The sequence below is a fragment of the Lacerta agilis genome, chromosome 6 (assembly GCF_009819535.1).
Source record: "Lacerta agilis isolate rLacAgi1 chromosome 6, rLacAgi1.pri, whole genome shotgun sequence".
NCBI lineage: Eukaryota > Metazoa > Chordata > Lepidosauria > Squamata > Lacertidae > Lacerta > Lacerta agilis.
In genome coordinates, this window is record NC_046317.1 from 23,283,254 (window position 1) to 23,310,581 (window position 27,328).

The window sequence follows — 27,328 nt, forward strand, 5'->3', positions numbered from 1 at the left end:
ATAATAGGACTGTAAAGGAAAATATCACCTCGACCGACTCCACCTTATGAGCAAAGTGAGGGAAAACAAAGCCCGTATTCCCCTCCCCCACCAAAAAATCCCCAAACCTGTTGGAGATGGAAAAGGGCAGTCAAGTTAAGAGTTCCAGCAATTAACAAGTTGAAATTGGATGTGTTTGTGTTAAATGGATTTATTAAAGTAAAGGTAAAGGGACCCCTGACCATTAGGTCCAGTCGTGTTCAACTCTTGGGTTGCAGCGCTCATCTCGCGTTACTGGCCGAGGGAGCCGGCGTACAGCTTCTGGGTCATGTGGCCAGCATGACAAAGCTGCTTCTGACAAACCAGAGCAGCACACGGAAACTCCGTTTACCTTCCCACCGGAGCGGTACCTATTTATCTACTTGCACTTTGACGTGCTTTCGAACTGCTAGGTGGGCAGGAGCTGGAACCGAGCAACGGGAGCTCACCCCATCGCGGGAATTTGAACCACCGACCTTCTGATCAGCAAGCCCCAGGCTCTATGGTTTAACCCACAGCGCCACCTGCGCTTTATTATTCAGATACAAATACATCCTCTTAAAATATTACAAGACTAACACTTATTTTTTTAAAAAAATGTAAGCTCAAATGGTTGTAGAAGACTAAGCACTGAGCCTAAAATAAACCTGTAAAGATCATGCTGCTAAGCTGACAGGAAATGTAAAAATAAAGACCTGGTGAAAAGAAAGGGCTTGGGAGTTGACAAAAACGACGTTATTTTGCTCTTCTATAGATCCTACCCAGCACACTCAGGCTCAGACACCCTTCTGCGGATGCCCCTCAAAACACATTTGGAAGGAGCAGGATTGTGCTAGCAAAGTAGACTGCCAAGCAGCTGACCCAGCTGCAGATATTGTAAAGGCAATACGCTATGTGGAACATAATTGTGGAAAGAAACGGGCGCTCTCTGGTTTCTGAAGATGCAATCAGGGATTTTGTAATGCAATCTTAAAAGCTGAGGATGGAAACCTCCACAGTACAATACCACCGTAGAGCAAAACTAAGTCTGATAGGCTGCTTGGTGATAAAGTACTCCAATAAATAAAAGGAGAGGAGAAGAACCATGGATCTTTTCTGGAACTCCTTGAAAGAAAGGTGGGATAGAAATCAAACAATTAAGTAAATAAGCAAAATAAGCACTTTATTAAGAAGTTCCATATCATAATAACCATAGGATGTTATATTATTTTGTGACTACTGAAATGACAATTCAGATTATGTTTCTTTGATGTACTTTACTAAGGCACTTCTTTCTGGAAAAAAAGAACTAGAACTGCACCTTAGATTTGCTTTAGCTTTTCAGAAATGCTGAATGACACAATTTCCTTAGGAAGTTAATGGCACACGGACACAAACACAAAATGCTGGTGTTCCATTATAGTGATGAAGAACCTTTTGCCCTCCAAATGTTGGTGGACTACAGCTCCCATAATCCCTGATCGAAGGACATGATGGCTGTGGCTAATGGAAGTTGAAGTTCAATAGGATGTGGACAGCCACCTCTCCATTAGGGCAACTTGATGAAAATGGTGAAAGACCTGGAAAGATGATCTGTCTCGGTGTCCAAATTTTAGCGTAGTCCACTTATCTGAAGAAATGAGAAAGATGAAAAATATTCATCATACAAGAGCTTCAGTTTGGCTTGATGTATTCAACGGTTGTGTTAAATTCAATGGTGAATTACAGACCAGCCTTTGTTCATATCAATGTTTCATACAAACTCGACCAATGAGGTTTTATTTTTGTTGTTTTTCCCATTTGGTGTACTTAATTTAATTTGTTTGGCCACCAACGGTGTCACTTCACATCTTGATCCAATTTCAGCATAGAAAAAGAAGCGCATTAATCCGGTGAATGCCGTCTGATTCGGTGGCATTTGATATTGTAAGGTGGCTTAATGGCTGCTCATGAGTAACCAGGCTGACACGAAGCTTCTAAACTAACTTCTTTAATGTTGCAGTGCAAGAAAGAACGTCCAGCTCATCCTTCGGCAGAGTCCGGGAATGACCCCTTCCGGTTCCTTGCCCAGCATAAAAGGTGCGGAATGCAGAACCCCTGCCTCCCCCCTCTACGTCTTTTCCCCCTGTGCAAAAGGGGAGACGGAAGGGGTGCTTCACCTTCCGTTTCTGCTTGGTGCGAAGGCTCTCTTCCCCTGTCACAGCCCCAGCTCCCACTTCCTGTCTCCATCTCCCCCTCCCCACTAGAGGAATTACTCCTCCTCCCACTGGACGAAGATGAAGAACTCAGCATCGGAGACGGGGTTTGGCGATACTGATAAAGCCCTGGCACCGCCTTGGCTTCCGGCGAGGGCAGTCTCCTCACAGATATGAACTCTAAAATATAAAATTCCCTCTTAATCTGTAACACCCCAAAAGTATCGAGCCCTTACTGTGTGAAAAAGTTCATCTATACATGGAAACAGAAAACAGAAAATAAATACTGAATTATGTTAAATGATGACAATCTCCTAGGGCGGAAAAAGACATCTTCTGAGAGGGAGATGTGAACCTGCAAGCCTCTTCCAGGAGGCTGAACAAAAGTTAACAGCTGGTGTTCCCGTGAAGATGGAGCTGTGATGTTGGAGGGGCCAAAAATACGCCATACTGGGGCAGGCCAGGAGAGGAACATCAAAGGTCTCCCTTTCCTCCGTCATGCCTCTGGAATGAGGGAGAGGTTTCCCTTCAATTGGAATCTATCAGAGGGAAACTTGTAAACATATATAGGCTTGTGGTGCTAACCTACTTCCCTCAGTGTCAGTGGAAAGAGCCGTTTGCAAAAATAAATAAGTGTGTGTGTGTGTGTGTGTGTGTGTGTGCGCAATTTGGGTTTTTTGCAATCTTGGCTTCCTGACAAATCAGCTTCTTGTGGCCTGAATATGTACATACTTGGGCCCTATCAATCTTGCTTCATGCATCTTCTGTTTTAAAACCTTTTATCACCTCACTCCTGTCCTCTCAATCTCCTCTGGCTTGTCCACATCCTTCCTATAATGTGGTAACATGTAACTGAACGGAATGCTTTGGCTGGGGCCAAACAAGCACTGACCAGAGTGATGCTCTGCCTTAAATTCAAGGCTTTTGCTAACTCATTCCAAAGTGGTGTTTATTAAATGTTTTTAGTGATCACACAAGGTTAAAGAGACAAATGGAACCATCTTGATAAGCAATAATCTTATCTTTCGGTCCCAGTCATTACCGCGTCAATTCCTGCTATCTCACCCCTCCAATGCAAGCGGCGTGCTTATATTTTTAATGACACTGGGTGAAATCCAACTGAGATCTTTGTATTTATGGAAGGGTTTTGGATCCAGCAAATGCTTACAGAAGAGCAGGCGGAGGAAGTTTTTTTTTTTTTTTTTGCCAATTTGCTCTTCCTACTGCAAGCCTGCATACAACCTTTTACCCTGCTGTGGATGTTCCCTCAACTCCATGGAGCAAAAGTCACCTCTATCCCTCCATTATCCCCTTCTGTCACCCCATAGAACCAGATGGATTCCACTCATAGACAAGATGAAGTTGTGGCAAATGGGGCAAGATTGAAAGAAGAACTTACCAGTATGGAAGACTATCGCTTCTGAATATTCTTGTTAAACTTTCAAAATCTTCATTTTTGAAGTGTAATTCTTCAAGCAAAGTAGCCAGGAACTGCGAATATCCTTGGCTGTGCTGGGAACTTGCAAAGATGGGAATATTTTGCGACAACCTGAAACACGATGTTGAATATTTTAAAATATACATATTTACAGTTCAGAATATGGTGAGAGGGGAGAAAACAGTCCCTTTCATATAACCCAGAGGAAACGGCAATAAAGCCCAGTAATTATTAAACATCAAATATATCCCTTGCCAAATGCAATTACTAAACCAGCAGAAGCACATCCAGTGGGAATTCCTGACACAAGTCAGTGCAAGCACACATAACGCTTCAGAACTATTCATTTTTTTAAAAAGGTAAAGGACTCCTGACAGTTAAGTCCAGGCGTGAACGACTCTGGGGTTGTGACGCTCATCTCGGTTTACAGGCCAAGGAAGCTGGCGTTTGTCCGCTCTGCAGACAGTTTTTCCGAGTCATGTGGCCAGCATGACTAAGCTGCTTCTGGCGCAATGGAACACCAAAACCAGAGCAGCGCACAGAAACACCATTTAGCCTACCTTCCCACCAGAGTGGTACCTATTTATCTAGTTGCACTTTTTGGACCACCGACCTTCTGATCGGCAAGCCCAAGAGGCTCAGTGGTTTTTGGATATGATATTTGACACCAAGGTCCCAATACCAAAGAGTCATGCAACCTTATGCGCTTAGGAAGTCACGGGCAATAATTGTGCACAGTGGACCCAGATAACACATAAGGATATGCATCTTTGCATCTGTCTTCACTGCAGAAGACATAGGGCTGATACTTGTGTCTGAACTGATTCTTCCAGGAAGGGAGCCTGATGAATGGCAAATATCTGTGACAAGTCTGAGGTCTTATTGACCGGCAGGGATCTAGTAGTATCTGTTGAAGAGTTCTTAGAACTCAAATGTGAAATTGCTGAAGTTCCATCGAAAATATACAACTTGTCACTAAAATTGGCCTCTGTATCATAGGATTTGAAAGTGGTCACTGTAACAAAGAAGGGATTGGGTGGTGGTCAGAAATTATAGGCCAGTTCGTTTAATACCTAATCCAGGTAGATTGGTGGAAAGCATGAGTAAAGATAAGATGATCAAGCATAGAGGAGAACAAGTGCCTCTGAAGAACTCCCACCATGGCTTCTGCAAAGAAATCATGTCTCAGTAATGTTATTCTTAGGAGTTCTTTGAGAGTTCTACAAGCATGTGGATAGAACAATAGCAGCCCACTGGGCCGCAGTGCTCACCTGACCTCTGGTTGCACACATTACTGTGGCTTACCAAGAGGGGGGCGAAGCGGGGAGGGGATGATGTGGTGTAAACACTCCAGTGGAGCCAATCCAATGATCCCAGCAGAGCATTTGCACCATGCCGCCATTGCCTCACCCTTTCCTTCCCTGTCTACCTCCTGGTAAGCAGATGCAACCTTGGTAATGCTGAGTGCCCACACCACATCAAGTCACTTCTGCTCCTATCCATATGCTTTCCAGTTCTCAAAGAACTCCTAATAATCGAGATTCTCTCTTATAACAGAGGGCTGAGGGAGCTGGGTATGTTTAGTCTGAAAAAGAGGAGACTGAGAGGAGATACGATAACCATCTTCAAATACCTAAAGGACTCTCACATGAAAGATGGAGCAAGCTTGTTTTCTCCTGCTCCAGAAGGCAGGACCCAAACCAATGGCTTCAAGCTACAAGAAAACTCAACATCAGGATCTGATGATAAGAGCTGTTTGACAGTGGAATGGACACCATTGGAAGGTGACGGACTCTCCTTCCTTGCAGGTTTTTACGCAGAGGATGGATGGCCATCTGTCATGGATGCTTTAGTTGCATATCCTGCATAACGGGGTTGAACTAGATGAAGCTCATGGTCCCTTCCAACTCTTCAATTCTATGATTCTATAAGCTGTGTATGTGTTTGTTTGCTTTTGATAAATATACGGAACTTGCCTTGTTACATTTCATGATTTCTACAAAACGCCAGGAAACTTCCCCACAGAGGCCTTTCAGATGGTTATTTAATTTAACTTTACCCACTGCCCGTGGGCACATAAAATATGGATAAAATAACTATCGGAAATGGCAGATCAATGGGGAGAGAGTGAGAGGCAATCAGAGCAGTGCATTTTCGTAGCTGTGCCTCCGTTCCTTGAAGCATCCCAAATCAGGCTTTGAAAGATCCTTAGCAAGAAGCAACGGTCAGACCAACAGATAAGCAGCTCAAGATGTCATTTTATGAAGCTAAGAATGATGAGAAGAAAATCTTGTTACTATTTTAAAAGACCCATCACTGATTTCCTCCCTTAACAGCACTGTACGTGTGTGTGGCTTTTTTTCTTTTAAAAAAAAAGGTGTTGAACTGAGGAGGTGAAATGTCAGTCTGTAAGAAGAAAAACCAGTCTGTCACATGTGAACACAGAACGGTAAAGCTGCCAGCAGGTTAAGGGTTTTCATCATCTCATATGCACCTGAATTCTAAAGTTTAAAAAATCCTAACACAACAGCAATTGGAATAACAGCACCCCAAGGTATCTGCAATGCTTTGTACATGAAGCCACTTTCGCAGACCCCGAAGGTTCAGAGCAGTCCTCCAAAATTTCCCCCCCTCCCTAACCAGTAGCTTTTCGATTCAGGCACCTCCCTTTCAGCAGCAAGCTTTGCCCATGTTGGCAGAGACCACGACACCAAAGGGAAGTGGTTTTCAAACTGTGTTTCACGAACTTGGGGGGGGGGGGTTCTTCAGAAGCTTGGCAGGAATTTCTCAACTGGGAGATCAGCAATGGATAAACTTACTTGGAAGAACCAGGCTGGCATAAGCTTAAGAATGTTGGACTGAGTGGGTGGGGCCCAAATTGAAATCCACAAAGCTTACTGGGTGACCTTGGCCCACTCAAAGGCAGCCACACCTACCTCACAAGATGGTTGTGAGGATAACATGGGGGTGGGAAGAAAACCATGTACATTGTACCGTATATACTCGAGTATAAGTCGACCCAAATATAAGCCGAGGCACCTAATTTCCCTACAAAAATGTGGGAAAGCTTATTGACTCAAGTATAAGCCGGTTCACCTTTGCCACTGTGGTAGAGGAGGAACGAGCAGCCCAAAGCAGCCCTTTGGGCTGCTCCTTCCTCTTCCTCCTTTGCTGCTGTGGAGCTCACCCAGTCGCAGGGTTTCAAACCGCCATTCTTCTGATTGGCAAGCCCTAGGGCTCTGTGGTTTAACTCACAGCGCAATGTTCCCTTGTGTTATACAGAGAAGGCTGGGATCCTGTCCTGTTTAAGCAGGAGCCAGGGAAAGTGAGCACCTGTGGGGTTTTAATACTTCCTTAACTGATAGGCTTTCTGCCTTCTGGGGTCTAAAGTTTGCATTTATGTGAGCAGTTCAGTAATGGAACAAGCTGCCTGGGGAGAGTAAAGAACCACCATTCTTGTACACTTCTTAAGGAATGGTTGACTTGAGTATAAGCCGAGGGCAGCTTTTAAAGCACAAAAAGTGTGCTGAAAAACTAGGCTTATACTCAAGTATATACGGTACATTGGTTTAAGGTCTTTGAATGAAAGGTAGGAAATCAGGGACAGGGAACCTTTTTTTCAGACTGAGGGCCACATTCTTTACTGGTTAACCTTCTGGGGGGCCACATGAAAGTGACAGGCAGGGCCAGAGGCAAAACCAGACAGTGCAGTGGGTGTAAATGTTACCTTTGTCTGCTTGGCTACTTTCTAGACACACTGGGGCACCTCTCTCTATCTGGGGAACCCCCAGGGGACCCCCAAGGGGAGAAGACTCAGAGCCAGGGAATTGCTGGCGGGACAACGATGAGTGGTCAGAAGTAGAAGAGGTAGCAGACTGGGAGGAGGATGGGGTGTCAGAAGCTGAAGAGGCAACAGGGTTTAGTGAGCAGGAAGAGGCTATGGCAGAGAGCAGTACAGAATCAGCAGCAGAGGCGGAGAAAAAGCTGTGTGAGTTATTGCTGATCTGCTCTGGACAGCTGCCCTGACACGGTCCTCCATCCAGGCAAGTAAGAAGCCATGTAAAAATTCAAGGACACATTCCAGCAAAAAAAAATTGGGGTGTGAAGTTGAGTCAGTAAGGAATGTGGCCTGGGCAGAACGGTTGTGGCCAAGGAGGCGGTATAGACCGGGGTATGTCCTGAGACCTATACAGAGAGGCCAGCTTTGGCCCCTGGACCTGAGGTGGCCCCCTCTACTGAATCCCCAATGTAATTTGCAGTCACAGAGGATTCATGGGAACATCCTAGGGCACACTTTCAGTTCACTTGAGGCCAAGGGGCAGCTTATCATCCAGAACTGAGTGGGCATCCTAAACGGCGCTCCAGAATTCTCTGCAACATGCAATGCTAGTTTCCCCCCTGGTGCTACTATAGGGCAGTGGGGGCAGAAAGCTAACTTGAGCTAGCATGTTGCGACCTTGGCTTTAAAGAAATGTCTCTCCCCATCCCTTTGCAATCATCTAAGTCTCCCACCACCCTACTCCACAATCACTTCCAAGTAGTAAGGCAACAATTCAAGGTTTGCATATATGCGGCCACCTATGCAGAGAAACCAAGTGCTGGGTTTGCACTAAAGAACAAAAAATGTACCGTGCATTAGATCACAGACGAGAAAGCAGTGCAGCCTTGATATCCTTCCATCTAGCATATGGCAAATAGGCCTTGGCAAAGCTAAGAAAAAGCTAGAGTGTCAAGAGTACATGCGGACAGGCCCCTATTAAGCTGCCTACTCCGCAGATGCTACACAAGAAAAAGCTGAGTGAAAACTCATGTTAAGACAAGCAGCAGCACCGGGCTACTATTAAGCAAGCTATTAAGCGACAGCTGGTTAACATGAACAGCATTTGCAATTCTCCCTCTTCTCTAACAAAATGAGGAAATGATAAATCCCCAGCTTTTTATAAAATACTTTCCCTGTAAGCAGAATCTGCCAGTGCGGTAATAATATGCACTAAACAGCGTTTCCGTGCGCTGCTCTGGTTCGCCAGAAGCAGCTTAGTCATGCTAGCCACATGACCCGGAAGCTGTACGCCGGCTCCCTCGGCCAGTAAAGCGAGATGAGCGCCGCAACCCCAGAGTCGGACATGACTGGACCTAATGGTTAGGGGTCCCTTTACCTTTTTACTCTAGCATTAGAATATTTTAATTCTACCCCCACTTCTTTTTAAAAACCTGAAAGTATATCCTGTAGACCTTTTGCAGCAAAGGTTATTTTCACTAACACCGATGTACCAGACTACATCCATGCAGAATTGAATGCACATTGCTCAGTCCAACCCACAGATTATATTGCAATTACTGGATTTGTCCTGATATAATAAAAGCAACTGATATACGTACAGTGGAGTATGCCCCGTTGATCAGAAAAGGATGTCCCAGGTAAATGTGTATAGGACGTAGCCTTCCCCAAGACAGGACTAGAGTGACAGTAGCATAGGATGAAAATCATGGACACATTGGCCCTTGTCCACTCTTGCAGTGCTGCCAGAAGCCAAGCCACAGTTCAACTTAGTGTTGCAGTAAGTGAGGGCTCAGTGGGACTTACTCCTAGATAAGATAGCTCAGTTGGTTTAGACTTTAGAGCATTGCGCTGGTAATGCCCAGGTTGCAGGTTTGATCCCCGTATGGGACAGCTGCATATTCCTGCATTGCAGGCGGTCGGACTAGATGTCCATAGGGTCCCTTCCAACTCTACAATTCTATTATTCAAAGTAAGAGAAAGATCCAGAAAGCGACAGCTAGACGTGACTGGGAGTGGCCACCGGGTCCATATAACACCAGTCATAAAGGATTTTCACTGGCTCCCAGGATGTTTCTGAGCACAATTCAAATGCTGACCTTTAAAGCCCTAAACAGTCTCGGCCCAGTATAGCTGAAGGAGCGTCTCCACCCTCATTGTTCAGGCCAGACACTGAGGTCCAGCACCGAGGGCCTTCTGTTGGTTCCCTCACTATGAGAAGTGAAGTTGCAGGGAACCAGGCAGAGGGATTTCTGGGTAGTAGTGCTCTCCCTGTGGAACACCTTCCCATCAGATGTCAAGGAGATAAAGAACAACACAATTTTTAGAAGATATCTGAAGGCAGCTCTGTATTGGGAAGTTTTTGACATTTTACTATGTTTTTATATTCTGCTGGAAGCCACCCAGAGTGGCTGGGGAAGCCTAGCCAGATAGGCGGGGTACTACTACTACTAATAATAATATCATCATCATCATTACTGCTGCCATGTAGCACAATCTTATATCAGTTTATTCAGGTGCAAATCCAAATAAGTTCAAGAAGATACAGGTGCAGGTAGGACTGCAAGCAGGAGTGTCTCGTCCAGTGGGGTGGAAATGCTTGGTGAACTTCCTGGCAAGTGGGTCACTGTTCCTCAGAGGTGGCAGGGAGGTCCTTGCAGTGCAAACGCGCCAGCCAAGTCTATCCTGCGCAACGTACTGGCCTTCTCGCCTGCCTCGCCAGCTCCCTCTCAGTAAACCACAGCAACCTGGGAAGCTAGTGTACAGCTTTGCCCCATCCAATGAGCTGCTACAGACGGCTCTAGCAGTCCTACAATGCCAGGCTAGTTAGCAAATATAATGACTTTGTTTTTTCAAAGCTAAATATTTAATGGAATGTGATTATACAGAAAACGTCGCCCCGAGCGCAAGGCAAGGCACGTATCAGTGTGCACTTACAATAAAATAATTCAGTGTAGCCCTTAACGCATACACAGACAAAAACAACAGTCCTACAGTCCATGTTCTGCTGCCTCGGGAGCTTCAATAAATCATTTGCCCAACAACAGTTAAGCAATATGATGGGGGAAGATTTCTTAAGAACTGCTTACTTAAAATGCACATTCTGCATCTGAAATCTGACATCGTGACATTTGTTAGAAGCCTCCCAAGGAGCAGAGTGAAACATAAACCCCAAATGACCCACCGCGCCTTGACTTAATCATGTTAAAAGGTTGTCATGAAAAAGATCCTGCGTCTTGTTTAATGTTTAAAAGTTCTGCTTTTTCCATGGCAGCCCTGAGCCACAGGTGGAGGAGAGACCGGATGTTCAGATAAAAGTCATCTAGGCTGCTCCCAGCACCATTCCTGAGATCTTCCACGAGTGACAGTCTCAGAATGCCACTATTATATCAATGATATAGACCTGCTTGGAATACTTGTGTACTGCTTTGGGGGCAACAACCCCTGGAAAAAGGATATTACGGAACCAGGAAAATGGCAACTAAAATGATTGAGGGGTTGAAATGCTTTCACAACACGGAAAGGCAGAAGTACTTGGGCTTTTGGAGCCAAAATTGAGTGCAATTCTAACCAAGTCCACTCTAAAGTAAGTCTTACTGATTTCAAGGCAGTTTACTTCCAAGTAAGTGGGATTAGAAGTGAAGCCTAAATCTGAAATCCGGTAGCTTTTATCCAAAGTAGCACCAAGACTCTTGTTCAATTAGCGCAAAGATTTACCCTTGTGCAGCTGAATTTAGCAGAATGACGGGAATAAGCAGAGATAGAGTCCAGAGAGAGAAAAGAAACTAAGAATACTTTTCAGAGGTAAAAGAGATCAGAAATGCATTTGATGAGGAGGAGAAATAAAACAGAGAGGTTCTTCCTCCAAAATAATGTTTGAAAAGTGCAGTGGTGCAAGACTCACCCACTCTAAACAAGGCTTTGGGCAGCATTCTCAAACTTCTACAGTGCAGGTAAGTTGATGCTGCAACCATCTGGATCTGTATTAGGGTTTACTCCTTAGCTTTTCCTTCTCCCGAAGATATCCCACAAGGCAGTGGAAGTTTGGGACCAGAGTTTTCTTTCTCCCAAATGGGCTCCCTTCCCATGTTGACAAACCCCACCTGCCCCTCACTTCCCTCTACAGCACATGCAGAAAACACCTTCTTGACCGTTGGACTACTGGTTTTGTCCACTTAACATGCCGGAGCCTGTCTTTGCATGTGGGGAAAGGCATGAGACCCATCTGTTAAAGACATCACTTGCATGGAAGAGACATCATCCCCCCCCCCCATTTATAAAGTGCCCTCCATTTAGGGAATACCCAAGCAGTGTTCCGAAACAGAATATAAAACCTAATACAGATAAAAAGTCAGCATTAAAACTTGAAAATAACCTGTATTAAAAACCCAGAAGTTTTTTTTAGGAAGAATTGTAAGTACTGATATCCCAAAAGAGCAGAAAAGACATTTATGTATGCGATAACAGCCGCACGGATGCTACTAGCCCAGAGATGGAAAAAGACCAAGTCCCTACCAGAGAGGAATGGCAAACCAAGCTGTTGGAGGACACCGAAATGGCAAAACTGACCAGAAAGCTTAGGATCCAAGAAGACCAAAATTTAAATAAAGAATGGGGGGATTATAATTTATCTAGGAGACCATTGTAAGCAGATGAAAACATTAGCAGGATTCTAATAACACTTGCAATGTAACAAATATCATGGACAATATGGAGAGATATAAAATATGGATTATGAAACAATATGCAGTTGAAAAGGTTGACAATAGGACCCATGGAGGGGAGGGGGGGAAATCTGGAGATTCAGATAAATCTCTAAATATGGATATGTATTTTGTACTGTTATAATTCTACACTTGTAAAATCAAATAAAAATTATTTCAAAACCAAAAGAACTTGAAAACCAGCAAGTGTTTAAAACCACAGAAACAAAACTGATTGATTTGAGAAAGCGTGGGAGAAAAGAAATGGCTTCAACAAACGTCAAAAATAGCAGAATGCCGGACGTTGCTTCACTTTTGAGGCAAGAGAATTCCAGAGAACTGGTGCTAAAACACTTAAAAGACTTTCGCCGCAGGGACATGTGGCAGCATTAGCAGGTCTTCATCCACACACACCTCTGAGTGTCCAGGGTGGGATATAAGGGGAGAAGCAGCTTCTCAGATCCTGTCCAGATGCATATAGGGCTTTATAACCCAGTAGGAAAACCATGAATCTAAATTGGTAGCAAATTGGCAACCACCGTAGCACTTTCAGTGAAGGTGTTGCATGTTGTTGATAGACTGTCCCGTAGGTTGCCCCAGTGAGAATTTGTCCCAGAGGCTGGCACTGGCAATCGGAATACACAGTGCACAACCAGCTAACACCAACTGTGTCAGCTGTAGAATTTTTATTGGAAACATTCTGCCTAATTCTGCTCTGCTTTCTCATTTCTCCGCACAAAGTTCAGCTACTTTTCTTTGCCCTTTCAGTTGCCAACTACGTACATCGCAAAAGTAGTTTTTTGTTGTTGTTGTTTTTGCAGCTTGAGCCTCATTCTGAGAAACTGTTTGGTTTTCAAAAAGCTCGCTTGGAATAGGAACCTGTTAGGTTAATAGATTTCTCTTCGATCTCTATAGCTATGTATGGAAGCTTTGAACTCCTTACTTGTTGCACAGATCTTCTGGCAGATCTTCTGACGATTTCGGCTTCTGAATTTCCTTTTTATTTTTGCCTGATTCTGTGCAGAGCTATGTGTGCCCACTGAAATAAATAGGTTTGTGTTACTAACTTTGCACAGGAATGCAGGCTCCCATCTCCCTTTGGCTGATTAACATTATATGTCATTTTAAATGTGTGCGGTGTGTGTGTGTGTTTATTAGTTTGTTTTTGCTTTTGTTTCATTATGTATTTTGTGTTCTCATTTTGTACTTTTATGTTGTGAGCGGCCCTGTGACCTTTGGATGAAGGGTGGTATGCAAATCTAATAAAAGAAAAGAAAAAAGAAATATGTGTAAAGCATGTTGAATGGACTTCCATTAATGCTGGGTATCTGTTTGACTTAAATTGTTAATTAGCTCTGAATATTCTGATTCTGAGAATATTGTGGTGAGGATCCCAACCCATCTTTGGCTAATCTTCACAGCCCTGTGGCTGATATTCTAAAGAAATCTGCAATCAGAAGAGTAAGCCGGGTCCTAAAACATTTATATCTTAGGTCTCAAAAAAGTAAAGGGTGTCTTCAGCCTACGATGAAGGCACCAGATGTACCTCTGTGAGGAGGGAATTCCATAGCTTGGGGGCAAGGTAAAGCCATTTCCAAAACTCCAGAATGTGGTTATAGATTTATTTTATGCCCTTTATTCTCCCCTCTCTTTCCCAGCCTCTTACATACTTAGTGTGCATGTGCCACACATTCCAGCACATTAACGTCCATGACTTTTGCTAAACCAGCCCTGTTGTTCTGAGTATTTCAGCATCAGAGCAAAGAAGGGGTTTCTTTTGTTGGCTAGGCTACTATGAGATTGGGCTCTAATCTGTATTTTTGGGGTATTCATGATCTCTAGAACTTGCACAGTCCTTGGAAACTGCTAGTAAAGCAAATCATGCGATGTTAAAAATATTCCATCATGTAATTGGTTTATTTGGTTGATCAGTCACAGATAACTGCATGAATGACATTATTTATTTCAGCGCAGACTCTTGTGATTTACATTAATCTACACAATCTGGCGCCTTGAAAGCGATGAAAGGGCCTATTGTAATGTTATTCTGACCTCCTTGTCTACCATCATAGCCTTCTTTCGTGAATGAAGTTTTCTGATTCAAATGCCCATAGTTCGTTAATTTCCCCTTTATCTAATTGCATTTGAAGCGATGTGCTATGTAGAATCCTACTGTGGCAGCTACTGACCACGGTAATCTGTGCATTCACTCAGAATGGATCCACATGATCGTATTATGACCTGACTTAACCATTCACTGTTCGGTGGGCCTGAACGAATGCCAGCTTTCCCTACCCCAGTGCAGGGTCAATGCAACCCATGGTACTGACATCTTGCAAGCAGTTTGCTCCCCTTTATGAAATTTTAAAGTTCTGTTCCTTTGTTCTTCTGGACCTCTCCTGGGGGGGGGGGAGAGGAGCTATCTGTGGCCTTTTGAACTGCTTGAAATAGAAGAATGTATAATAGATGAAATGTGTGATGTAATAAGAGGAATATGTATTCGGCGAAAAGTGTGCTATTATGAAGTATAACAACAACAACAACAACAGTGTGGATCACTCCATGGGGAAACTGATTTTCTTCCGAGTGGACACGGCTTAAAATTGCGCAGTAAGAAAGAACAAAAGAATCTCTCTCTCTCTCTCTTTCTCTCACACACAATGCTCCATGTAATCAGTTTCCCCATGGAGTGATCCACACTGCTGGAGAACATGTGTGAATATTGCAACCACATTAATAGGACTACCATCCTGCCAATTCAGAGCTCTTTACTACTTTGTTAGTGACTACATCAAAGTGGTGAAAGGTTAACTCATTCACATGAGTCTGTGTACGGATCAAGAGAAATGGGAATCAAACCTGCGGCGAATCTGCCAAATGCCATATCTCAGATTTGCAGCTGAGCTTTCACACATCGGAAGGGTGCCATCATTACTTGTATTAGAAAATTGCAAAAAGACGACCATATAAAATACCAAATAAAATTATGATTAAAACTTACAAGTTTTTCTAATATGAAACCTCCCTAATCCAGAAGCTTATATGCATACAAGGAAAAGGAGATGTAACAAAACTGTTAATTCCCAGGATTCTTTGGGGGGAGCCATGACTGTGTAAAGTGTTTTAATACTGCTTTAAATGTATAGTGTACATTTAAATGCATCAGTAAAGATATTCCACTGGTATAGTTTATTTAAATATGAACCAGGTCCAGATAATCAATTACTTAAGATTAATTAATTCTGTTTGAGGAAAGAAGGAACCTTTCCTAGATTCCAATTAATGCCTCCTACAGTCCTTGAAGTCAGATTAGCAAAAAAATATGATACAACATAAACTTCTGCCACTGTGGTTTCATTGAGGGGAAGGATCTCCTCATTATCTGTTTAATTATTTTCTGACATAAGGCACTGGAAGGAAATACTGATCTGCCTTTTTTTTTAGTACCCTGATTTGATTTTTTAATATATATAAAAATCAGATTAAGTTACTGGATAAGTCTTATTTTATCAGTTATCTCAATTTTATTTTTGTACGTTATATGACAGCAAACAGTTACCAACAAAACTACATATTGAAACTGGCTTGATGGAAATTAAAATCTAGTTAAATAGTGGGCTCAGCTGGATTTGAGAATCATGTCATCTGACAAGTTTTCATTGATTTATGCTTAATTCTGTTCTACTTCTCATCGTGTTTATTGTATTATGCCTTACACACACACCCCGCCATATTCCGATGCTTCTGTTGCATTGCTTAAAATCTTCACATTTGGATCGACCGATTGCCGATTATTATACTGCCTCCTTCGGACATTTTTGTTATCGGGAGTTAAGTTTTAAGAGTCTTCCCTTGTAACTTGCATTTAAGTTTTAAATGCAAGCTCGACAAAACACACATTGTGGTGGGGAGAATCGCGTTAAAAGCAAAAAAAAAAAGAACCCAGGTGCCTCTAGAGTGAAGATTTTCCATTAGAATGCATGAATATTTGATGGCTGGTCTTGAATGGGAGCATCTAGCTTACCAACATCCACATGCAGCATGTTTAAGGGCAGACCCAGCGCAAGGTTTTCACGCCATTTGAAATTCCCGATCAAGCCAATTTTATCGGAACAAAAGTAATCCAAGGCTGCAGTCCTAATCCCTCAATGTTGGTAGCTGGTGTGCTTGAGGATGCTCAGTAGGCCCTCTCTGCTAGCTTGTCGACCTACAAGCAGGTCGCTCTTTGCTCGCAGCCAGCAAAAATAGGGTGTTTGGGGGGCAGGGTGTTTGAGGTCTTAAGATCCACGGGATCTAAATCCACAGGCCTCCTCGCTGTGCTGCACACATTGCTCTCTCTCTCTCTCTCTCTCTCTATATATATATAAACTCCCCGCCTTCCAACCTTTCGGGTGCAATCTTCGCTCTGTTGCTCTGGTTCTCTCTGGCCCCATTTAAGATTGCTCTGTAAAACTTTTATTTTTAAAAGTAAATATTTACACTAGATGTTTTAATACTGGCCTATGAATAGCAGAGGAAGGGGGAAAGCCTGTGCCGATTTTCACCCCAAAACCCACATTTTACCAACAGGGCAGGCTTGCATTTACTTAGATGAATGATAAGAACAGATTGGCCTACATTTCGATTTTCATATTTGACATCTGCTTTAACAGATACTGAATCCTCTTAAAGAACAAAGGCTACTTGGAGTCCAGTTTTAAGTGCCACCCAAAGCTTCATTACTTACAGTGAAAATGAATTTTGCAGATGGAGTGCTGCCTATGTTTTATTTAAAATTTCATTCGGGCATGCTGATGGGTTCACAGCCCTGCGTTGACACAAGTTCTTTTATTCTTTGATGGGAAATGAAACTAAATGATTCATTCATATATGTGCGTTTTGTGTGTGTGTGTGTGTGTGTTTTGTACACTTACAGGCAATACACTTAAATCAATGCTGGGGGGGGGGCGGGAAACACCAACGCACACACGTTTTCAACCCATCATCGTGCAAGTACTGAAGTTCAACCAAATGTTAACTTAGCTGACTGCTCCCACTGCTGGCAGGCTCACCTCATGCAGCCCAGCCGAGCCCTGATTTAATCACAATAATGGTTGGCTATTTTCAGAAAAGCATGAAAGCAAAAGGGTGGCGAGGGGGGGGGGAGAGATAGTTTCACTTTTCACTTCTGATATGCAAGCCCGGTATCGATATTGCTCACAGCTGAAGGGACGAAAAACTGTTCCCTTGCGTTTAACAGGGCAAATGGGTCTCTCTAACTCGATAAAGCTGTTTATATGGTCTGGTTCTTTCTAGTTTGATGCTTGTAGGCTTTCCACAGGCACAATCTATTCCTGCATTGCAAGGGGTCGGACTAGATGACCCACAAGGTACCTTCCAACTCTACAATTCTATGATTTAGCTTCTCACTATGAGAACATGATGTTGGAGTATGTGGGCCTTTAGCCTAATTCAACAGGTCTCTTCTTACGTTAAGACCAGCTTTCTCTCACTTGCCAACGGCTTCTCGCGTGTAGAGATCCCCTTCATTAATCCAGACAGGAAGGAAGTGGCACTTGATCAGTAGGATGCCAATGAAGCAACGGGGTTATTTATGTATGCCACTATGGCGGCCCGTGTTTTGTTAGCCCCAAAATGGAAATTGAGTGAGGTCCCAACCAAAGAAGAATGGCAACTTAAACTGATGGAATATGTGCAGCTTGCGGATCCAACTTATAGAATAAGAGAAGAAGAATATTCGTTTAAAGAAGATTAGAAAATGTTTATTGACTAAATGGGGGGAATTGTGTACACTTGAAAACGCCGGCAGCATTAAGATAAATTCAACAGTGTAAATAAGTTTTGGTGGAAGTAATAATGGAAAACTGGATGGTTTAGTTTATATAAAAAATGCAGGGATTTATGCTATGAAAACTTATCCATCCTTAAAGAAATCAGCCCTGAGTGCTCACTGGAAGGGCAGATCCTGAAGTTGAGACTCCAGTACTTTGGCCACCTCATGAGAAGAGAAGACTCCCTGGAAAAGACCCTGATTTTGAGAAAGATGGAGGGCACAAGGAGAAGGGGACGACAGAGGATGAGATGGTTGGACAGCAGCTCCACAGGATTTCAGACAGCAAGTCTTTTCCAGACTTACCTGGAGATGCTAGGGATCGAACCTGCGGCCTTCTGCGTACAAAGAAACGTAATTAAAGGTCTATCTCCTCCCACTGTCCAAGCTACACCTGGCCATTTCTCCTGCAAGGGAAAGGCAACCCTTTTGTGTCTGTCAGCTGCTGGCTATCACAGATAACAAATGCAAAGAGCTTACTTCAAAGATGTTGTATCAATGGAGCATTATAATAAAATCCTTTCATCAATAGACAGCCAGGGGGGTGGAGGGTATATTTATACAGAAGAACTTCCTTATACTGTTAAGGGTATGCAGAATCAATATAGCGAGGCAACAATCTGCACAAGGCACATAAAGAACTAGGGGTGGAGGAGAAATTTGGATTGGTCTGTATTTAATGCAATTTGCCCTTCCCAAAAGAATACATGAACCAAACTGCAGCTATCTTTTGCAATCCACACTTATCCAGCTTTTGTGATCCAACTAACCAATGTTCATATTAGCAAAAAACAAGCATACAAAATTCATTATATTAGGAGATAATGTGTACTGCAAAAATGTGTACGTGAGGAAAACGACACACTGAAAGACTGCTGATTTTTCGGGAGGGCATGAGGGAGGGAGGGAGAGATGCTGAAATGTGGGGAAATGAACAATAAATAAAAACTGACCAATTTGTCCATCCTTAATTTTTTTTAAAGAACCCTGCAAAACAACTAACCTGCTTACAAGCTAGGAATTGCCAACTTGAGAAGTTATGTGTTTATTAGAAATACAATTCTATTATTCACATTTTAAAGAGAAGGCAATCTTTCTATTAAGTGAATGTGGTGGCAGGTATAAATAAGGAAGGAATAATAAGGAATAATTTATTGGCCAAGTATCAACCATACTTGGAATTTTGCTTCGACTACATTGCAATGAAAAGAAAAGCATACCTCATAAACTCTTTGAAAAAAGCAGGTACTTTACAGAGCAGAAGCCGAGGCAGCCCTTCTTGGCGCCATCTTGGAGTCACCAAATCAGTATCTGTGCAGCGTAAAAACTGCACAGCGTCAAATGTGGGGCAGAGGATAGAGTATCTCAAGTTCAAAACCTTGTTCAGCCACTGAAGCTCACTGAGTGACCTTATGCAGCCTTCCCCAACCTGGTGCCCCCCAGATGTTTTGGGATATCACTCCCATCAGTCCCAGCCAGTTTTGCCACTGGTCAGTGATGGTGGGAGTTGCACATTGCCACCTGCAAGACGCCAAGCCAGGGAAATCTAAATTATTCATTGCGGCAGAAGCAATATTTTATGGGATGTGAGGGAGCCAGGACACCACCTTGGTTACTCTTGTGCACAAAGGCGGGATATATATTTAAATAAGGGGGGGGAATTCAACCTAGCCCACCTTACAGGGCTTTTGTGAAAACACAAAGGGGATGGGAACAGACTCTGTCACAGAGAAAAACCTGTTTCTTGGGTCTCAGGAACCATGGTGCAAAATTTGTTGACAAGTTCTTTGAGATATGACCAAATGCACAGAGAACAGGCAAAGAGATGAACAAGTTTCCAAAATATATAGCAGATATGAAAGACAGCAATTTTTTTTAAAAAAACAACACAGACTCATAAATCTCTAGAATGCATAAAAAATAAAAATGCATCACAAAGAAGCCAGGCACCCCTTTATAGTACTTTACAAAACGCTTATGGAAAAACTTAGGGAAATACGGATTCAGATGCAAAGGGAGCAGCAGATGGAAGAATGCCAGAATAATCCACTTAGGTAAACATATCATCAATACAAGACTCTATGAATTTACTCACCTGCACCCAGTTACTATGGAAACTACAACCATAAAACTGATCATACCTTCGTTTTAAACTTTCTAAAACAATAATCTGCTTATCTTCATTTCAAGCCAACAAGCAAAGCCAAACACCTGGAATAAGGCAGCTGAATAAAGAGATGACTTTGGGGGCTGCGGGAAGGGGAGGACCTTGCAGCCTCCTTGCACAAGCATTTAAGAACATCCAAAATGAAAATACATTGCAAGAGTTAAGTACATGTATGGTTCACCGCTTAATACTTCACTCCAATTACTTGCCCTGCACTCCTATCATATTGAGCGGCATACAAAACACAACTTCCAGTACTTTCAGTGGGACTTGCATTGAACAATGTAAATTCGGAATATTTGTACCATCTTTTTATGATTACCTGATTTGCAGGCCTTCATTGGGAGGCTCTCAAAATCGGGTGCAAATATCCTTATAGATACCTGCATCAATCTAAAACTTGGAAAGGGCCATGGAGGTCATTCATTCAGTGTCAGAGACAGGACCAAGCACCTGACTGGGAAGGACACTTGCTCAGAATTAAATGAGGGGGGAAATCCCAAAGGAAATGAAGAATCTCCTCCATGCACACTTAAGAAGACAGAGACCAGGGATAATTTAGAGGTTTGTGTTTGTTTGTTTGTTTGTTTGTTTGTTTGATTGTTTGATTTGTCTACCACTTAATAATCAACTTTCTCTGAGCGACTAACAATATCACTGAAAACCATAAAGATTTAGAGAAGTGAAGCGAACAACTGCAACGGCCCTCCCCTTTGCACACAGAATACCAAGCCATGGTTTGTTTTTAATAAGCTGTGGCTTATTCCTCCAAAGTTTGTTTTGTTTTTCATCTGCTCCGTCTTGTGGCATTGTAGCCTGGGAAGTGTCTGGGATGGGGTAGCCAAACAAGCCCATGGCTTAAGCAAGTCTGCTGGGTTCAGACATAATGCCAATCCACAGTTAGAGCAAGCCATGATTCACAGGCCAACAACAAGCCATGGTTTCACATGGTGGCTGCTTAGTAGAAATAAACCATGCTCAGTCTGCTTGGTTTGTATATTCAAATGAACCACAGTTTAGTGTTGTGTGAAGCGGGCCAGAGCAAATTAGAATAAATAAAACCACTAGCAGGAAAACATTAATACAGCCAAGCTAAATGCACTTTTAAAAGGTCTTAATGTTAAAGTACCCAAGAAAATAAAAGTGTATTCACATTTTTCTGCTTGCGGAATGGAACAAGATTTAGATCTGTGGTTCCCAACATGGGGCGTATGCCCCACAGGGGGGCAATTTGATTTTTAAGGGGGGCAATTAAAGAATGAGTTATTAACAGTGAATGGCCTTTTAGGCTTCCTCCACGTGAATAGGAGTTCACTTTTTGAATAATAAGAATTATATGTCACCGGGGGGGGGGGGGTTGCAACCAGGATTTTAGAGATGCTTAGGTGGGGCATGGCCAAAAAAGATTGGGAACCATTAGATAAAGAAGAGGATTTTTGCAATTTCCCCTTTCCTTTGCATCACTAAGGGCCACATCCCACCCTTTTTTTGGAGGATCTCTTGATCCTCTGCAGCAGCTTTTCAAGGGGCACAAGTGGTTGCAGAAGAAATCAACAAACATTACTCCTCGCCCCCCTTGGGAGTGTCCCATGGCCAGATTCAACACGTGGTCAGCCTAGATTTCAGCCAATTGATTTGGGAGGATTTTTGAATGATTACCATTGGTATAGGTACAATTGGTATAAACACACACCCCTTCCAACTTTGCATATCAGTGCAAAATTACTGGGACTAACATTGTCGTCGTATTCTTAGGAAGGTAGGCAATAAAAATGCTTTGAACCAAAAGGCTCCAGCCAGCCAGCATGTTTTCATTTTAACAGATGGAGAGTGCTTCAAGGTTGCAAATGTTTGTATTGAATATATTAAAGTTAGGCATTAATAGGAAGCGGATGCGTTTTCAAGAGCTGCTTCCAATCACAGATACACAGGCATTTATCCTGAGATAATGCCTCAAACAGGTTTGTCCAATGGGTTTACCCAAAGTCATTTCAGTGCCAAGCTTTTATGCCTAAATCCTGTTGGTGACAGTCCAGTGGAAGTGCAATAACTTCAGGTTGTCTTTTCTTCAGAGCTACTCTGATTACAGCATAGCGTGTCTTTGCATAAGGTGGAGAATGGACTTTTGGAATTACACGGAGCAGTGTTTCTTGATTTGCTTTGGGCCATGCAGCATGCCCATCTTGGAACAGGACAAGAACATAAGAGGCAGGAAGAAATTGCCTTTCAACACTCACCTTCCTTCTGTGCTTTCCAGGCGTGGTCCGTGCTTTAAAGCTCTGTTTGTTGCACTTCAGTTTTAAAGAGCAGGTTTTCATGGGGAAGCTCGAGGGGACGATGACGATGACATAGAGCTTCAAAGCACAGACCTGTGCCTGGAAAGAGCAGGGCAAAAAAAAAAAGTGGATAAGCTCTCAACCATGAAACTGCAGAAGAGAAAGGGTTGGATCCAGTGCGTCAGGCCGCCAGCACAATGGATCTTGCACTAGCAGAGATCTGTTTCTCAATATTGTGTAACGCTGGGATGCAGTGCAACAGGTGGCAGAATCATTATAGAAGAGCTTGCGCTAAAGAAAGTATAATAGAAAAAACCCTGTCGATTTTCCTATCTTCTAAGCATTACACATACAAGTGCAGCTGTCTGTTTATAGAACCTCTGCTTTTGCAAAACGACACATTAGTGCAGCTGTGTGGGATATCGTCCAGGCAAAGGGCTGGATCCCAACCGGCCACAATCCTCTGTGGGTCATTTTGACAGGTGGGCAGGGTTGTTCAGCCCACCACTTCTCTTTGAAGGACACATGACCAGTGCCAGTGGTCTGATTGGCTGTGACTGAGCACCTCCAAATGGGGAGACTGCAAACCCCACTCTGTCTAATTGCAGGCACAGATTGGAGTCATATCACACCTGCACGTTGATGTTTTTTCCTTTGAGGGAGCTGGGCCTCTTTAAAAGCAAGCCTCTTTAAAGGTGCTTGCTTTCAGCACAAAACAGCTGATCTGCCCAGCCAAGGAGGAACAAGAATAATAGATTTGTATATTTGGAAGGGATCACGAGGGTCATGCACAGTCCAACCCCCTGCAATACAGGAATTGTTTGCCCATCGTGGGGCTTGAACCCATGACTCTGAGGTTAAGAGTTTCATGCTGAAGCTCCTAACTGCTCCTTTGCAGCTGCATCTCTCCATGACCCACACCTGATGTCACATATGGGCCAAGCTGGGGCCCAAGTTCGACACTAGCTTTATTTAACTTAGCACTACCATGGATTCCACCCAGAGTCACGCTTAGAGTAGAACCCTGGAAGCAAAAGTCATAACTAATTTAAGTCCCACTGATTTCAGCGGCCCTACTTGCTGATATTTTATGAATACTGTGAACCACCCTGAGACCTCCGGTTATAGGGCAGTACATAAATTCTTCTTCATCATCATCATCATCATCATCAAAGTCCTTCTCTGAACTATATGTTTAAAGCAGCATTATGTCACTTTTAGCAGTTGTGGCTTCCCTCAAAGAATCTTGGAAGCTGTAGTTTGTTAAGGGTGTAAGGAGACCCCCTATTCTCCTCCCAGAGTGGTTTGACAATCAATCCCTCTTCTCAAGGAACTGGGAATTCAAGATTTTGATTCTCCTTTCCCACCAGTGTGAGGAGATCACAAAGGTCCTCTTGTTAGCTCTTCACCTGTTTTGCACAGGAGACAAATATACCTAGCTCTGCAACGCTAACATTCAGGCTGGGTGTAACCAGCAAAGGGAAGCAAGGTGATTTGCATCCGAATTTGATCAGATAGTGGCGGTGAAATGTCCTGTTGGTGACATCTGGCTGATGGTTCAGTGGTGGAATTCTCGCCTGCCACATGGGAGACACGGGGTTGAGTCCTGGTCAATGCAACAGCGTGATGTGTTCGGAAGGGCTTGCCTGATTTGCATGCAAAAAATGCCAGGTTCAATCCGCAGCAGATAGGACTAGGAAGGAATCCTGCCTAAAACCCCGGAACATCCCTGCCAGTCGATAACATTGTGCAAGACGGACTAATGGTCTGGCTATGCTCTGCCTCCATGGCAATATGGTTCTGAGTACCAGTTGCTAGAAACTGCAAGAGGGGAGAGTGCTCTCGTGCTCAGGTCCATGCATGTGGTTGACCACTGTGAGAAGAGGATGCTCGACTAAGTGCGGCGTTGGCCTGATCCAGATATGTTCCAAATCTGATGACCCACACACTGATCATTTATAAAAGGAAAAGCATCAGCTCAAGGCTAAGCCATGCAACCAACATCAGGTGTAGCTCAGTTTTACAGTCATCCCCAGTCCTTTGCCTATTTAAAAGGTTAATTCTGTGTCCAGGGCAGCTGTCTACCAGCTCCATCTGGTACGGAGGCTGAGACCCTACCTGCCCGCGGGCTGTCTCGCAAGAGTAGTGCATGCTCTAGTTATCTCCTGCTTGGACTACTGCAATGCGCTCTACGTGGGGCTACCTTTGAAAGTGACCTGGAAACTGCAACTAATCCAGAATGCAGCAGCTAGACTGGTGATCAGGAATGGCCACCCAGACAATATAACACTGGTCCTGAAACACCTACATTGGGTCCCAGTACGTTTCCGAGCCCAATTCAAAGTGTCACCTTTAAAGCCCTAAACAGCCTCAGCCCTGTATACCTGAAGGAGCGTCTCCACCCCCCATTGTTCAGCCCAGACATTGAGGTCCAGCTCCGAGGGCCTTCTGGCGGTTCCCTCACTACAAGAAGTGAAGCTGGCAGAGGGCCTTCTCAGTAGTGGCGCCCGCCCTGTGGAACGCCCTCCCATCAGATGTCAATGAAATAAACAACTATTTGACTTTTAGAAGACATCTGAAGGCAGTCCTGTTTAGGAAAGTTTTTAATGTTTGATGTTTTATTGCTGTTGCATTATTATTATTATTATTATTATTATTATTATTATTATTATTCTGTTGGGAGCTGCCCAGAGTGGCTGGGGAAACCCAGCCAGATGAGTAGGGTATGTATAAATAAATAAATAAATAAATAAATAAATAAAATAAGTAAGCCCTCTGGAGATTTACGTTCTGTATAAACTTGCTTGCAACAGCTTGATCACATTGACTACTGTAAGGGTTCAGAGGTGTTTCAGGCAACGGTTGTGTCTTACGTTGCACTATGTACAAAGCCCTTGTATGCAGATCTTTCTGTCTCTGTCGCTACTTCTCGTAAAGCAAACCTCTGGAGCCTCTCTCCCCGCATGACACATTCTCCTAAAGTGCGCATTTTTAAGCGATGGCTTTTCCATAGCCATCGTGGCCGTTTTGAGTCTGTTTGACTTATGGAGTCCCAATGCTTTGCCACGCTACTCCCAGAACATTTGGAAAGTCTCTAAAGCTTTTAAGAGATGGGGAAGGAAGGGGGGTGGGAAACTGTTGCATGGGCTTTGTAGATGCAACTGACCACAGTTCACTGGAATCAGCCCGATCAGATAAATAAAATGAAAGCGGACGTTTCTGGAGATTATCTTGAAAGCTTTCCATTAGACTGTACCAGGGGTATTCGCTAACAACAGCCAAGTGTCTTGGCTGAGGTATAGAGCAACCCTTTGCCAATCCTAGCATGCATCTTCTAGATATCTTATTTGTATCTGTTTACCCAATTCAGTTGATATCCAGTAAAGATACTGGGGGTGGGGAGTAGTAGGAGTTGTATTTGCCAGAAGTATTATTTTATTACAATACGAAGACATCAATATTTTGATAGAAAGGTAATGAATTGTTCCTCCAGCTTTCTGTTGCAGCAGTGAAATATTCAGATTGGAACAAAGAACATGCAGTAGGGATAATAGTTGATCCTTAGGGATGAAAGCCCAACAAGGCATTCAGACACTGATAAGAAAGACATTGGAAAACAAAAATAAACTACACCTAGCAGGCCTTGATTTATAACACAGAATGCAATTACTTTATACAGTAGTACCCTGGGTTACGCACACCCCGTGTTGCGGACGTTGAGTTGCGAATGCCCGCAACCCGGAAGTGTTTCCAGAGTGCGCGTGAACCCCGGATGCGCAGAAGCAGAAGCACAGAAGCATTCTGCGCAGAAGCGCATGCGCAGAAGCGCTCAAATCGCGTTACTTCCGGGGTTCCCCCCTGTGCATTCGTGATACACACACGCGCGTTATGTACCGCGACCCGGAACGGATCACATGCGTAACCCAGGGTATCACTGTAATATGATCATAGGACATGCAGAAAGTACAAAATAATGCTGCTACATAGGAACATGAATCCCCCCCAAAACATAATTATAAACGAGCCCCTACTGCATGTTCCTGTTGTTATTCTGTCTCTCACAGCTACAATAAACCTACCATTAAAATTATGGACTGGTCATTTCTTCGTCAGGGGGCAAACGGGCAAATTTAGCACGGGATCAAATACTCCCCCCCCTCACTGTATCTCAAGCACGCATTCAAAATCAATAACTGCTTCTCTCTCTTGCAGAAATACACCAAGTCAAAAGCTGTGTGTGTGTGTGTGTTTCACACAAGGACTTGGAACAACATATGGCCACATCTGTTAGGAATGCAACCTTTTGTGAATATGCATTACAAATCAAAGCAAATGTTTCAGCTAATTTTTGAGGCTACATTGTTTCTGTTAAGAAGCCTGACCAACTCTGAACCATAAGGTTCACTGAGATATATTCCATCAAAAGGATGAAGATTGTATTCAAAATTCCAAACCATATGTTATGGGCTTGGCACTGGCTAATAATAATAATAATAATAATAATAATGTTATTGTTTATACTCCACCCATCTAGCTGGGTTTCCCAAGCCACTCTGGGCGGCTTCCAGCAAAACATTAATTTTTTTTAAAAATGTCAGACATTAAAAACTTCCCGATACAGAGTTGCCTTCCGATGTTTTCTAAACTTGTGTAATATTCTTCATCTCCCCGACATCTCAAGGGAGGGCGTTCCACAGGGAGGGCACCACTGCTGAGAATGCCCTTTGCCTGGTTCCCTGTAACTTTACTTCTTGCAGTGAGTGAACCGCCAGGAGACCCTCGGAAGTGGACCTCAGTGTCCAGGCTGAACGATGGAGTGGAGATGCTCCTTCAAGTGTACTGGGCCGAGGCTGTTTAGGGCTTTAAAGGTCAGTACCAACACTTTGAATTGTGCTCGGAAATGTTCTGGGAGCCCGTGTAGATCCTTTAGGACTTGGCAGCCAC

At 43.4% G+C, this 27,328-nt stretch overlaps 1 protein-coding gene across 3 annotated transcripts in view; it reads right to left on the bottom strand.

The window, feature by feature from the left end:
- Positions 1 to 1,159: 1,159 nt before the first annotated feature.
- The window catches only part of RPAP2 (RNA polymerase II associated protein 2), a 55,452-nt gene continuing 29,283 nt past the window's right edge, over positions 1,160 to 27,328 (bottom strand). For 2 of the 3 annotated variants that reach the window (XM_033151604.1, XM_033151602.1), the window contains exons 12-13: positions 3,592 to 3,741; positions 2,555 to 2,696 (exon numbers count right to left, since the gene is read on the bottom strand). In XM_033151604.1, coding sequence (XP_033007495.1) covers position 2,696; positions 3,592 to 3,741 — 151 coding nt within the window. In that variant the 3' untranslated portion in view covers positions 2,555 to 2,695. Of the gene's footprint in view, positions 1,628 to 2,554; positions 2,697 to 3,591; positions 3,742 to 27,328 lie in introns of those variants that run through there. The other variant, XM_033151603.1, reaches the window with a different exon arrangement.